This window comes from Stegostoma tigrinum, chromosome 6 (assembly GCF_030684315.1).
Source record: "Stegostoma tigrinum isolate sSteTig4 chromosome 6, sSteTig4.hap1, whole genome shotgun sequence".
NCBI classification, from domain to species: domain Eukaryota; kingdom Metazoa; phylum Chordata; class Chondrichthyes; order Orectolobiformes; family Stegostomatidae; genus Stegostoma; species Stegostoma tigrinum.
Window position 1 is genome coordinate 17,415,429 of NC_081359.1, and position 14,801 is coordinate 17,430,229.

General features: G+C 40.5%; 1 protein-coding gene across 2 annotated transcripts in view; it reads right to left on the reverse strand.

Annotated features, from left to right (window-relative positions):
- Positions 1 to 2,836: 2,836 nt before the first annotated feature.
- ubac2 (UBA domain containing 2) overlaps positions 2,837 to 14,801 on the reverse strand; it is a 206,402-nt gene continuing 194,437 nt past the window's right edge. For both annotated transcript variants that reach the window (XM_048533306.2, XM_048533305.2), the window contains one exon: positions 2,837 to 3,335. In XM_048533306.2, the coding sequence (XP_048389263.1) occupies positions 3,228 to 3,335 (108 nt within the window). In that variant the 3' untranslated portion in view covers positions 2,837 to 3,227. The remainder of the gene's footprint in view (positions 3,336 to 14,801) is intronic.

Sequence of the window (14,801 nt, forward strand, 5' to 3'; positions counted from 1 at the left end):
TGTTAATGGCTAACAGTAGATAGTGTGTAATAGTGGACTATGTGGTTACAAGGCCTACTTTGTGGGGAATGGGGTAAAGACAGAGGAGAGCACAAGCCCTAAAAGTATTGAACTCGATATTGAGTCGAGAAGGGTGCAGGGATTCCCCTCCCCCTGCACCCCACCCTATCTTCTGCAATATAAACCAACATTTTCATAGTTACCATCAGTTCTGAGGAAGGGTCATTTGACCTTAAACATTAGCTCTGATTTCTCTCTGCAGACGTTGCCAGACCTGCTGAGATTTTCCAGCAATTTCTGTTTTTGTCACTCTACATAAGACTAAGGCTCTACACGGAGGAACCCCAATCCAGTCTTCTTTTGCTGGATCAGCAGATATTTCCATATGGCCCCTCAAGGCTGCTCCACCAATGAAAAACAGCATAGCACAACTTTTATTTCAACTCTATTTTCTGGCACGACCACAACATCCCTCGATTTGCTTAAAGCTCAAAAATTGATCAATCACAGTACTGAATTTACACAAAAACAGAGTTTCCTCTGGATATGATGCAAGCTTATGTTACTACCTGACAAGTGTAATGCTAGAATGAAGTCTAGATCTTTTGTTTTGTTTAAGGTAATCATTCACTGAAACACAGGCACACAAGATTCAGATCTTCTTGAATAATAAAACAGAAGTATATTACACAAAGGGAGAAAAACCAAGCTATCTAAATATCAAACACTATTTGCAAGATCTTAAAACACAGCAAAACAAAGTTTCATCTATTTCCCCAACACCATTCCTTTACAGTGGTAGAAATCCTTCTATGTCCTTTGATTCTCGCCAGCTTTGTCCTATGAACTGTCAAGTCTTTTTCATAAATACTCACAAAACTAGTTTAAATTTTCTCAGTCTTAATAATCCGGAAATTTCTACCCAAACATTCTTGGTCTGAGCGTCCCAAGTTAAACCTTTACGCAAAGGAAATGGTCTTCCCTGAACTTCCTACACTCCTTTCTAGGAGAAAACTATACTCGCTCTGACCCCAGTCAAGTCTCCTCAAAAACTGCCTAAAAGTTTTCAAACTCTGGGGATCTTTGAAGCTAAAATCAATATTTGATTATTCTAATGCAAAAGTAAGCTAATGCCTTTCAATGTTTACATTACTTGTTGTAAACTTACAGCATAATCAAATGTCTATTAATGCTCCAGAGAGTTTGCAAACCCTATTCTCTGACTCATACTATATTAGGTCTTGGTTCTGAAAGGACTCTAGGGCCTTGTTTTAGTTTAAAGTTGTAACGATTGGAATGAGAACCTGGTGGGTCTCATTGACACCAAGACCCTTGGTTAGGGGTGTTAACCTGGGCCAATCAGGGAGCCCTGGCTGACAGATATAAACAGGAGATTCAGTGTCCTCATTCTAGGGACTGGCTCTGAGCTGCCTGGTTACAGCCCAGGCCAACTCATGCAAAACATATAAAATAGCCATAGCTTCAGAACGTTATTTTGTCTAGCTTATAAGTGCTCTTAAAAACAAATGCTGTACATGTAGCACTGAAGAACACTAGGGGCACTATTCCTATATCTGAGCCAGAACCTCTAGTCTCATGTTTTTACTCAGATTTGAAATAAAACACAAATTGCTGAGAAACTCAGCAGGTCTGGCAGCATCTGTGGAGACAAAGCAGAATTAATGTTTTGAGTCCAATGACCTTTCTTGACAACTAGGAAGAGATGGTATATAAGCTGATGACAGGGGGTGGAAGGGAGAAGTAGTGAGGGGGTTCTCATGATTTGATGGCCCGGGAGGGTGCATCATTACACAGCCAAACAGGTTGATTGTCATTCAGTAAATTCTTCCTCTATGCCTTTAAAAGGTGGTAACATTAGGAGAGTTTCTTAATCAGTCAGAACTATAAAAGACTCCAAACACACAGGTTCTTGCCATGAGCCAATGTGATCTTCATTCTGGGAGACCCTCTCACATAAACAGTACCTGGTCCATCATGGTATAGCGTTAGTGATGGTTCCCACCAGCAGTTTTTGCAGAAAGCAACATTGACAGCTTGTTTTCCTTTCTGTTGAGTCCTGGTCCTGGGGGAATCATTTTCTTCTTTAGTTCTCTGTCCCCTATCACCATGACTGCCACCATAAGTAGAAAAAGCAGTAGTGCCAAATCCAAGATAATAAAATGTGAGGCTGGATGAACACAGCAGGCCAAGCAGCATCTCAGGAGCACAAAAGCTGACGTTTCGGGCCCAGACCCTTCATCAGAGAGGGCCTCTCTGATGAAGGGTCTGGGCCCGAAACGTCAGCTTTTGTGCTCCTGAGATGCTGCTTGGCCTGCTGTGTTCATCCAGCCTCACATTTTATTATCTTGGAATTCTCCAGCATCTGCAGTTCCCATTATCTCTAGTGCCAAATCCACCTCAGCTAGATCACGGTTTGAATCCTATTTCTGTTTGCACCAATCTGATCAACCAACACCCAGCCATCCTCGAAAGGAGTCCACACTTAAGTGACAGCATACACTTTTGTACCCATGTTGTCGCTAGAAGTACAGATTGAGATGGTAGATGCTTCAATTTTATTCCATCACCTCAATGATTAGGAATCTTGGAAAGATTTAGAAGTTGATGTTCAACCTGGTCTCATTTTGAACATACCTTTCTTAACTGTCAAGTCCTGCAGTGGGACTTTAACCTGGAGTTTCTAGCTCAGAGGCAGGAATATTACAACTGCACTACAAGTTTGCCAAACTAATGAGGATAGAATAATCCATAATGTGGGGAAAGAGCAAAGGTTTGAAAATGTAAATGAAAATATTTAATATGGATGAGATAGAGATACTGTATATTTGATTGTTTTAATTACTGAGCCAAGGTAGAAGCACAAGCTGTACTAAACAAACATGTTTATTGAACAATTTGAATTCCATTTAATACACCAACAGATTAATTTGCTTTTAGAAAAACCACTGAACCGCACTTTTGAGAACGTGAATACTTTATTTATTAAAATTATGACTCTCCTAGGTCTGTTCCCTTAATTGATTACCTTTTGTGATTCTTACATAGACTTGCTGACAAAATATAATCAGCTGTTACAATTTTAAATCAGGTATATCCCTTCTCTTCCCACACATTTCTGACTTCTGTGCAGCCCAGTGCAATCTCAACATGTGCTTGTAGAATGCTGAAGTCAGATGTGCATAGTCCTTGTAAACGGCCTGCTGTTGTCAATGCTGAAGCAGAAAGTTGGTGGCCATATTGAGGTCATTATTGGTAGCTCTCAGAGCTTCCATAGCATCTACTCTAGAAAAGCCCATCTCCATCAGCCTCGCCACCTGTAACACACAAACAACACACAAAAAATAAATTCAAATAAGAAAAGTATAATGTAAGGCAAAGTATGCAAAGGTTATACATCTCATCTCCATCCTAGCCAACACTGATGCAATGACATCATAACAATTTTGAGATTCTGGCCTCAGTCCACCTGCTGCAGTTTGGAAACCATCAAGTCTACCTTTGTTCCTTTAGATTTGATTATTTCAATTCACTTCTGGCTAGCCTACCATTTGACATCTTCCAGAGATCACAGATTTAACTAAAACTCGGCTGCCCTCATCTAAGCTTGCACTAATTCCTGGTTACCCACCCTAACTTTGTGCCCACTGGGCTATTATGGTTCCCAGTTAAGCAACACTCAATATCAAAAATGCTATCCCTCCATGCCCACAACCGTTGCCAAATCCTGTGATCTCCACTAGCCCTCCTATAATGTTCCGTTGTCCCTGCATCTCATAATTCGGGCCCCTTGAACAGCCCTGATTGTAATTGCTCCATCATTGATGACTCTGGCTTCAGGTCCTACGCTCTGGAATTTCCTCTCCAGCTCGTTTAAAATGCTCAACATCAGCCTGTTTGACCAAGGTGTTGGTCACCTACCCTGATGTGTTTGCCAACACCGCTGTCAACTGCTTAGCACATTTTACTAATTTAAAAACCATGTAAATACAAGCTGTTACTGCCATTGAAACAACTCAAAAGTTAGAACGTTAAATTTGAAATGTTGTTGAACAGTAGCCAAAGTAGGTCAACAAGCACAACATGGTGATTGGTGAATGGAAAATTTAAGCTGGCATACATATCATAAGCATTAAGTACACGTCTGTAAGAGCTGCTTGTGAAACATGAGGGAGGACAGGCCCAGATAAAGCACATACTCAGGAGAATGAAACCATGACCCCAGAATCTACTACAAGTGCAATAAAGGGACTTTTTGACAAAGCAACGTTTCAATCTTGGTATATTTTTGAAAATGAATGAGTAATAGTTACCCGAAATCTTCACTACTTGAAGACATTATATGTTAAATGTCTCAATGTGTCCTCCCACGTTCCTTTAAATCAGTGTCCTCTGGTTCCCACCCTTTCTGGCAATGGGAACAATTTATCCTTCTCCACTAGAATTGGGTCACAGTCGCAGGATAAGAGGTAGTCATGTAGGACTTAATTTTGAATGCTCACAACACTTTTCATAGCTTAACAGGTGCAGTAGAGGGCAGCAAAACTCGAGCAGAATACCACAACAGACTGCTGTGAAGTGACAACTCAACAAATTTCCAGTGCAGTTTATTTTTTGACTAAGTAGCTTAACAGATTGAATACAGTACCTTGATTCATCTACAACATCACAACTTTGAATTCTGGAAACAGAATCCCAGTGAGCGGGAATGTGTTGTACGTGATGGCTCACACCTTCTGCACCTAGGCTACATTTTGAGTGCCGTTAACCCAAACCTAAATGTCACTGACATGAGTAAGACAGTTTGAGGGATTTACAGCAAATATCAACATGCCCAAGCTTGTCCAATAGTTAATTAATACACAACTTCTAAAAACCTTAAAAGTCAACTAGGCCTGATTTTCCAAAGCAATGCTTAAGTACCTTTGGTAAGTGAAATAACTTCACAGAGGCAAGTATCCCATCACTAAATCACCCTTTGTTTACATATGCACAGTACTGACCAGCTAGCTCACAGTCAGTCCCTACAGTAAGGAGAATTCCTGAGACTCCTGTTTGTATCTGTCAGCCAGGGCTCCCTAATTGGCCCAGGTTAACAGCCCCAGTGAAGGAACTCATAGTCAAAGAGATCCTCCTGGTCAACCTCATTCCAATCACATCAGGAAGGAACAGTAAAACATGACTAAGATCATATGATATAGAATTTTAAAAGTCGTAAAAGTCATATATAAACATAAAAATTAAGATCACAAGGCAGTCCCTTGAATTTGATCTACCATTCAAGAACATCATGAACAACTGTCAACCTCAACTCGTGCTTCCCTCACTATCTTCATATCTCTCGATTCCCATTGTGACCAAAAAGCTATGGACCTTTGTTGTGAATATAAATCATTGGGGTACAGAATTACAATCATTCACACCTCTTAGAGTGAGGTAATTTTTATTCATCTCAGTGTTAAATGATTAAACCCCTTATCCTGGAATGGTGACCCCAGCTCTGGATTCTGCAGCTGTAGAAACAGACTTTCAGCATCCATCCTGACAAGTCCTCGGAGAATTTTACATGTTTCAATAGAAAATACATTTTGTGGCATATTTTAACACAACACATGCCTGTACTCTACCCAAAATCATGAGCAGTTTGAACAGAATAGAGAAGGGAGAAAACTGTTACATTGATAGAAAGTCAGACATTAGAGGCTATGGATTTAAGCTGATTGGCTATAAACTCTATGCAATTCTGCAGAATCTTCCCTCAATATGATGATTACATTGTCAAGTGGATGGCACAGAATTAATAACAACTTACATTTGCATTGTACTATCCTTAACACCAGTATCAGACTCAACCAGGTTTTTAAATTGCTTTCCTCTGTATTGGCTGCCAAACAATCAATTTTGGAATTGCAGTCAGGACTTGAGATTAATCTCAAGAACACTGCTATGACAGAACACCCAAGAGAAACATCACAGGGATATGACAATTGTCAGTGAATTGTAAAAACATTTAGGATGAAAAGGCAGATTCCAACTGGAATCATAACTTGTGCAAAGTAAGATGATAGTTAGAGGTTAATCTTCTCAGCACCAGGACGTCTCTGCAAAAGTTACTCAGGGTCGATTTTTTCTTATCAACCTGCTCAGTCAAGTTATTATCTCACTCTGGAGCAGGTGAAACTTGAACCAGGGCCTCCTGGCTCAAAGATAGGGACACTTACCACTATGCCACAAGAACCCTATTTTCTCAGAGTAGACTCAAGCAGCTTGAGCTACTTCATCAATGACCTCTCTCCATCAAAATGTCAGAAGTGGAGATGCATGCTGATGGTTGCACAATGTTCAGCATCACTTGCAACTCCTCAGGCAATGAAACAAACCATGTCCATATGCAGCAAGAACTTACAACATCCAAGGTTGGACTGATAAACAGAGGTAACATTCATGCCACCCAAGTGCTAGGCAATTACCACTGCTAACAGGACAGAACCTATCAGTCCTTAATGTTCAATGGCATCCACACCCTGCAATACTGATGCTCAGTGGCAGAAATGTCTACTGTCTACAAGATGCACTGCAGAAATGCACCAAAAACCCTTAGACAGCACCTTCCAAAATCACAACCACTTCCATCTAGAAGGACAAGGGCAGCAGATACATGGGAACACCACCATTTGCAAGCTCCCGTTCAAGCCATTCACCAACCTGACTTGGAAATATATCACTGAGGAATTCCCTCCCTAACAACATTGTGGGTCAACCTACAGCACATGGACTGCAGTGGTTCAAGAAGGCAGCTCACCACCACCTTCTCAAAAGCAACTGGGGACGGGCAATACATGTTGGCCAGCCAGCAGTGTGCACATCCCATGAGTAAATTAAAGAAAAAAATACTATTGCTGAATCCTGCACTATCAACATCCTGGGGATTGTCATTGACCAGAAACTTAACTGCACCTGCCTTCTACATATTGTGGATATAAGAACACATCAGAAGCTAGGAATACCACAGCAAATAACTCACCCCTGTCTCCCCAACTACAAAGCACCATCTATGAAGGCACATGTCAGAAGTGTGTTGAAATATTCTCCATGTGCCTGGACGACATCAGCTCCAACAACAAACAAGATGCTTAACATCATCTAACCAAAACAGCCTGCACAGACACACTAAGTCAAATGACTTCCTTCTGTACTGTAAAATTCTATGATACTTCTTGTATGATTCTTTTTCAAAGCAGTGTGCTTGACTGGCACCCACTTCAGCACCACGAATATTCAATCTTTTCACCACCAATGCACTGTGCAGCAGTGTGTACAAGATGCAATGTAATAACTCACCAAGGCTTCTTTGATAGTCCCTTCTAAACCACAGCCTTCACCGTCTAGAAAGACAAAGCTAACACAGGCAATGGCAACCTGAAAGTTTCCCTCCAAAACATATTATCCTGACTTGGAACCATTCCTTCAGTATCCTGAATTCTGAACTCACTTCCGAACAGCTTGGTTGGTATCTGTACTCACTAAAGATAGCAGTGGTTCAAGAACACACCTCACCACCGCCTTCTTCAGGATAATTAGGAATGGGCAACAATTTCTGGCTGAGCCAATGATACTCACATTTCCCTGGATGAATAAAAAAAAACACAGGCATGATTCAAAACATGATAACATATGTAGAAACATTCAGCAATATATCTAAAGTTGGCAAACCTGCTCTACTATGTGGGATGGAAAGTACAGTGCGTTGTGCTCCTTCAAACATTAATCATTGACACTTATCATGCTTTGGAATCATCAGTGACATAAACATAAACAGCGACTTCACCAACTTTAATTAAGACATAGTTACTGAAACACTTAAGACAGCATCTGATATGCAGCACAGCATCTCACCATAGTGAACTTTACAGTTTACACTCCACAGACTACATGTCTTCAACAGAATTGTCTTTTCTTAGCACCATGAGTAACAAAATTTGTCTTCCATTTGCTGTGCCCCTCAGTCATGGCTCATTGGGAAACAATCTCATATTAGAGTCAAAGATAGTAGAATCAAATCTCACTCTGGGGGACCCAAACACAGCATATACAACTGACATTCATGCATTGCTGGAGGTGCCGTCCTTCAGTTGGGCATTGAAGTCAGTCCCATTTATCCACTTGAGTAGATGTTGAACAGCTCCAGGAATAGAAGGTATACATTAAAAATTCTTGTTGCACAATAAACTCCAGAAAGAGGGTAAGTTTTGAAAGTGTGAGGGACTTGCAATATGCCACCTGCTATCAGATTATCTGTATTGCAAGCTATCAATGCCATTAATTCTTTCCCTTTTCTCTGTTGGCTAAAGTTAAGGCGAGTGTCCAGTGATCAAGACATCAAAAGAAAATTCCTCCCTTGTAAGGATGAAAAAAATTCACAGGCAACAATTTTGCAATTATTGCACTTTGCCCTGTGAATCTGGTTGGTGAGTCTTTGTGTGTGCTTGTGTGTATGCATGGATATGTGTGTGCATGTGATTGTAAATATCCAATTTAAACCTTCATGATTAATTTGACAGACTGCAATTTAAGACAAAAGCAATTCACATCAGGTTTTGTCATTAAACAAACTTATACTGTAACAAATGGAAAAAACACATGGTTCTTGACTGCAGTCGTTTCTGCTTTTACACATGTTTTGTTAACGCAAATTGGCATTAATGTGATTGGTGAACAGGAGAACACTGTATGTAAAATGCGAACTTTTGCATACGTATGTTGGCTATTACACAATTCTGTTCCCTCCCCCATCAATTTATCTTCACATTTTTCAAGGTAAAGTGTTAAATTTACTGTATTATTTCATAACTAGATATGAATCTAACATTTACTTTAACTGTGCTACCCATTGCGTTAGGCTAACTACTATATTTCTTTCGATTTTGAGTAATATTTTTGGTGGTCTACCCTGACCCTATTTTTTCCATAAGCCCTATTATTTTCACTGCGCAACTTTCTATAGTGCAAGGTCGCACAAGAGCGCAACTACTGTATTACAGCAGAAAGGGCTGTACTATTATACGATTTAAATGATACCAATTCAAAACCCAAATACACACATATTTATCCATGAATAAGACAGACAAACGACAAATGGTTTGACACAAATATCAGGGGCCCAGTCCACAAGATGGAATTTATTTCTCTCAGTTGTTTTGATTTTTGTAATGATGACATGCTGCTGTTCAGAGAGTAAGGGTCACCCTTTGATTTACTAGCCGATCTGGCAAACCTAGCTCTTTTCTTGTCTTAGAATTGTTTGTTTTAAGATTCTTGGGTTTTTGTCTTTTCATTTTTCATTCATACAGAGTAAATAGAAAGTAAGCAATTTTATGCTTGCCAGCTCTGGATTGTTTTGACCGCATTACTCTCACAAGTATTTAGAAAACTACAGTGTGATCAATCCAAGGGCTGTTATCAGGCAATTCTACATAACTCAAAGACTTCAGGTGACACTCAAACTCAATAATGTAGCAATCTTGCTGCTCCAAAGGTAACATAGTCTGTCAGAATGTAACAATTTGCAACACTGCTGGTACCTACAGCTGCATAGCAGTGTCTGATTCCCATTCCAATTTATAGTCCAAAAAGAGAAAATGTACGGTCCTTTACTGGATTTAGAGATGATGTCCTGCATTCAGACAGTGCGAAGCAGACATTTAATCAATCAGCAGTATCAGGGGTTGATTCGGCATGTTTCCTTAGAATGAATTTCTCTCTGAAGGGTTCAGAAAGTTGGCTGGAATATAGTTTAAAATCAATACAGGAATAGAAACAGAGGACATAATTTCAACCCAAGGTATTTCAGGGAAAAAAAATCAGGAAATCTTTAATCACACAAAGAGTGATTGAGACTTGTAACAAACTCAGACAGCAGAAACAAAAGGCTGGAATAATTTTGGGAATAACTTGATAGTGCAGTGGGTCCAAAGGGCTTCAAGATAACTCTCTGAATGAGTTAGGATCAAGCATATTCTTTGTCTCAGCAATAAATCCTCTATAATGTTCTTTTCATTTTGCGATAGCTCCCTCTATCTTACCAGTGCAACATATTTTTGGCTTTTAATGCAGGCACCTGTGACCTCAGTGTGCCTTATGTCAGGCTGGTTGTGGGAAGCTGGGTGATTGATGTGTTCATTCACAACTGTGCAACTCATTTTACTCAGAATTCTTACCCCCAACAGATCTGGTAATATCAGCAGTGTTTGGATCTCCTATCATTATCAGCAGCATCTCTGGTTTCCCTGTCAATGTCAGCAGAGTCATTGGATCCACTCTAAATTTTCCAACATAAAGGGCTTTTATCAGTCAAGCGCCATACTGTAAATAAAACAGGCAGTTTGCAACCACTCAGCCCACGGCCAGTTATCAGAGTTCAGGATCAGCATGTTCCTGTGAGGATGAAAGATAAAGAGGGCAGGATTTGGGAAGCATGGATGACAAGAGATATTGAAAGTCAAAAAGAAAAAGGAAGCATATGTAAGGCCCTTGAAGAATATAAAGGAAGTAGGAAAGAATTAGGAGGGCTAGAAGGGGCTTTGAAATGTGCTTGGCAAAAACGCATATTTGCAGCAAGAGGGTAGCTAGGGAAAGGGTAGTTCCTATCAAGGACAAAGGAGGTAATTTACGCATACAGTTAGAGGGTTTAGGTGAGGTATTTAATGAGTACTTCATGCCAATATTCACCAAGGTGGGGGAATGGATGATGGCAAGATTACAGAGGGGTATGATGATATTGTAGGGGATGTTGATATTAAGGAGGAGGTGGTGTTGAGTGTCTTGAAAAACACTGAGGTAGATAGGTCCCTAGGATCTGATGGGATAGATCCCAAGATACTGAGGAAGGTAAGGGAGAGATTGCTGGGGCCTTGACAGAAATCTTTGCTCCTCTTTTGCTATAGGTGAGATCCCAGAAGACTAGAGAATATCCAATGCTGTTCCTTTGTTTAAGAAGGGCTACAGAATAATGCAGGAAATTATAAGCCAGTGAACGTTACATCTGGGGTTAAGGACATTGTTGGAGAAGATTCCTAGGGATGGATTCATTGACATTTGGAAAATAATGTTCTTATTAGGGATAGTCAGCATGGCTCTGTGTGGGAGAGCTCTTGTCTCACAAATTTGATTGAGTTTCTGGATGTAAGTTTGCTCGCTGACCTGAAAGGTTCGTTTTCAGACGGTTCGTCACCATTCTAGGTAACATCATCAGTGAGCCTCCGGTGAAGCACTGGTGTTATGTCCTGCTTTCTATTTATGTGTTTAGGTTTCCTTGGGTTGGTGGTGTTATTTCCTGTGTTGATGTCATTTCCTGTCCTTTTTCTCAGGGGATGGTAGGTTGGCTCCAAATCAATGTGTTTGTTGATGGAGTTCCGGTTGGAATGCCATGCTTCTAGGAATTCTCGTGCGTGTCTCTGTTTGGTTTGTCCTAGGATGGATGTGTTGTCTCAATCAAAGAGGTGTGCTTCCTCATCTGTATGTAAGGATACTAGTGATAGTGGGTCATGTCTTTTTGTGGCTAGTTGATGATCATGTATCCTGGTGGACAAACAGGCAGAAAGCTAGCCACCAGGATACATGAACATCAACTCGTCACAAAAAGACATGACCCACTATCACTCGTATCCTTACATACAGATGAGGAAGGACACCACTTTGATTGGGACAACACATCCATCCTAGGACAAGCCAAACAGAGACATGCACGAGAATTCCTAGAAGCATGGCATTCCAACCGGAACTCCATCAACAAACACATTGATTTGGAGCCAATCTACGACCCCGAGAAAAAGAACAGGAAATGGCATCACCAACACAGGACATGACATCAACACAGGAAATGACACCACCAACCCAAGGAAACCTAAACACATAAATAGAAAGCGGGACATAATACCAGCACTTCGCTGGAGGCTCACTGATGATGTTACCTAGAATGGCGACGAAAAGTCTGAAAACGAACCTTCCAGCTCAGCTCAGCGAGCAAACTTACATCCAGAACCTCAACCTGAGCTACAAATCTTCTCAAAACTCGATAGATTGAATTTTTTGAGGAAGTGACAAAATTATTGATGAGGGTTTGGACAGTGGGTATTGTATTTGACCAGATCCCTCATGGTACAGAAGATTAAGTCACTCGAGATCCACAGTGAGCTGTTAAGTTGGATACAAAGTTGGTTTGGTCATAGAAGGTAGTTGTGGAAGGATGTTTCTCTGACTGAAGTCTGTGATCAGTAGTGTTCTACAAGAATCAGGACTGGGACCTCTGTTGGTTGTAACTTATATAAAATAATTTAGACGGAAACGTAACTAGTCTGATTAATAAGTTTTCAACAACACAAAAACTGGCGGAGTTGGGTATAGTGAGGAAGGTTGTCAAAGGACACAGCGGTCTATAAATCAGTTGGAAAGTTGAGTGGAGAAATGTGAGATGACGCATTTGGGAGGTTAAATGCAAGAGGAAAGCATACAGTAAATGGCAGAAACCTTAAGAGCACTGACATATTTAGAGATCTTGGGGTGCAGAAGAACAATGAGTCAGGAATAGAAATTTAGGTCATGGATTGAGTATTATAGAAAAAAGGACACAATTAACGGCAGGTTGAAGAATGAACATTGAAATGGATGATACCAGACTAGAACAAGTTGATAAGTTGTCTATTCAGGATAAATAATAATAGATGATAAATGTGATGTCTTCAGAAGGAGGATAGAGATAGATGTAATTTTGTGAAGATGAAGGAGGTTTTTAACAAGCAAATGCGGGCTTGAAACAAGCAAAAAATTCATAATATTCTACATTCCATTCACTTACCTGTATGCCTCAGAAACATGGACAATAAGTAAATACCTGTTATGTAAAAATAGAGACCTTTGAAATGTGGATGCAGATGAAGAAATACTTGAAATCACAAGGACAAAAATAAACTCTCAAAAGTGACACGTGTGAATAAAAGAAAATGTCAGTATTTCAGTTGCTGGATCAGAGATGAAAAAGCTCCAGAGAAATCTTCTGCAGGCTAGTAGAATGATGGGTCAACCTAGACATCATTGAATGATGTAAGTCACAGAGTGGTTACAGATGAGCTGCAGTGGATGTTGTAAGGTGCAAGACAGACCAGTATAGCAGGTTTCCTGTTAGTCATAGTGGTAAGCAGAAACAGGAGGAGCAGGACAGAAAGACAAGCAGAGAGAGAATCAAAGATTAAATTAAGCAAGAGAAAAAAAATGGACATAAACTTTTTAATGTTGAAGAAGAATTTGTATTTTGCATGACTGAGACTCCACAATTTAAATGATTTTCTTTTGGGCCTGGAGAGATTGCTGGTGCTGCTGTACAATTTTCCTGACATTAAAATGAACCCTATGATACGGACGTGGACAGGTTTCAAAATCATAGCCCACCCAAAATAAATAATGAAGGGCCAACTGAGTATCTCTGCCCATGTCATAACAGAACTACCACTAGGGGTCTCTGGCACAGTGATAGTATCCCTACCTCTGAGCCAGGAGGCCCAATTCAAATTTCATTTGCTTTAGTGGTGAGTCATAATCTGAACAGGTGGGCTAAGTGTCTACAGTTGTCATGGACAAGTGTGTGGCAATGTGCAGCAATTTTTTTTAAATAGTAGGAAGGAAATAAAGGTACTGTTTTTGAAGGATGTCCTTTGTCCACCTGAGCAGTCCCATAATTTTAACACCCTGATTCTGCCCCACTGAAAGGTGAACAAACACTCCCAGTCCAATGCCCCTGTCAAACCTCAGTTCGCAATCCATTGGGCCTCCTTTATGGGTATGCCAGTTGTCCTGGCAGTATGCAGTACTGAGCTCTGGTGGTGCTGTCTGTGGAGCCACTGCCAATGCAACTGGACAGCAGTTCCAGAGATTGGAAAGTCCTCCCCAGTGAGTGACCAAAACCTGACTCTCCAGCTCTTCAAACCACCTATAGCATGTTTTAGCTGTGGGGAGGGCTTCTTCCTGGCCTTTTGGCTTGCTGCTACTTTTCTAATTTTTTATCCATCTCACTTCATGATCTTGTTGGCTAATATATTATTAGTAATGAAAATGTACTGCTAAGAAATTGTTTTTCATCTCTACGAGTCCAACATGCTGATTTTATACTTCCTCCAACGTTGCCTATTGGCTTTAATGGAAATTATATTGCAGGGGCATGAAATCCAATGTGTGTGTAAGACCTACATTGCACCAATATTGTTATTTCTCGAATGAAACACATACTGCCCTTTAATTTATACCAATAGGTGGCACTAACAATCCACCAGAGGATTGTAAGCATATGCATTAGTTAAAAATGTGCATTTTGTTTTGCTGGGAAGAGGCTTCATCCAAGTGATTGGTAAATGAAAGTCTAAATGGGATGCAGCAGTAAAGAGATCTAAAGGCACAGATACACAAGTCACTAAAAGCAGTGAAACATCAAAAAAAAGTGTGGTTTGTTTCCAAAGGGCTAGAATTGAAGAGCGGACTAATGTTAAGCACAGAGCTAAGAACAGAGGTAGGCCATTCTGCACCTCTGCCCTGTTCTGCCATTTATTAAGATTATGGTTGATCTAATTGCACTAAACCTAAGGAGTGACTGTGGCCCATCCTGCTGACTAATTTGGAACGATGACAAGTGACCTGACTCCTGTCTGATCTTGGTGTGCTCCCCGACTGACTTACTGCTAATCTTGGCAAGTGGTCACTCGGCCTGCAGAACCACTCCACAGACTGTGACAATATGG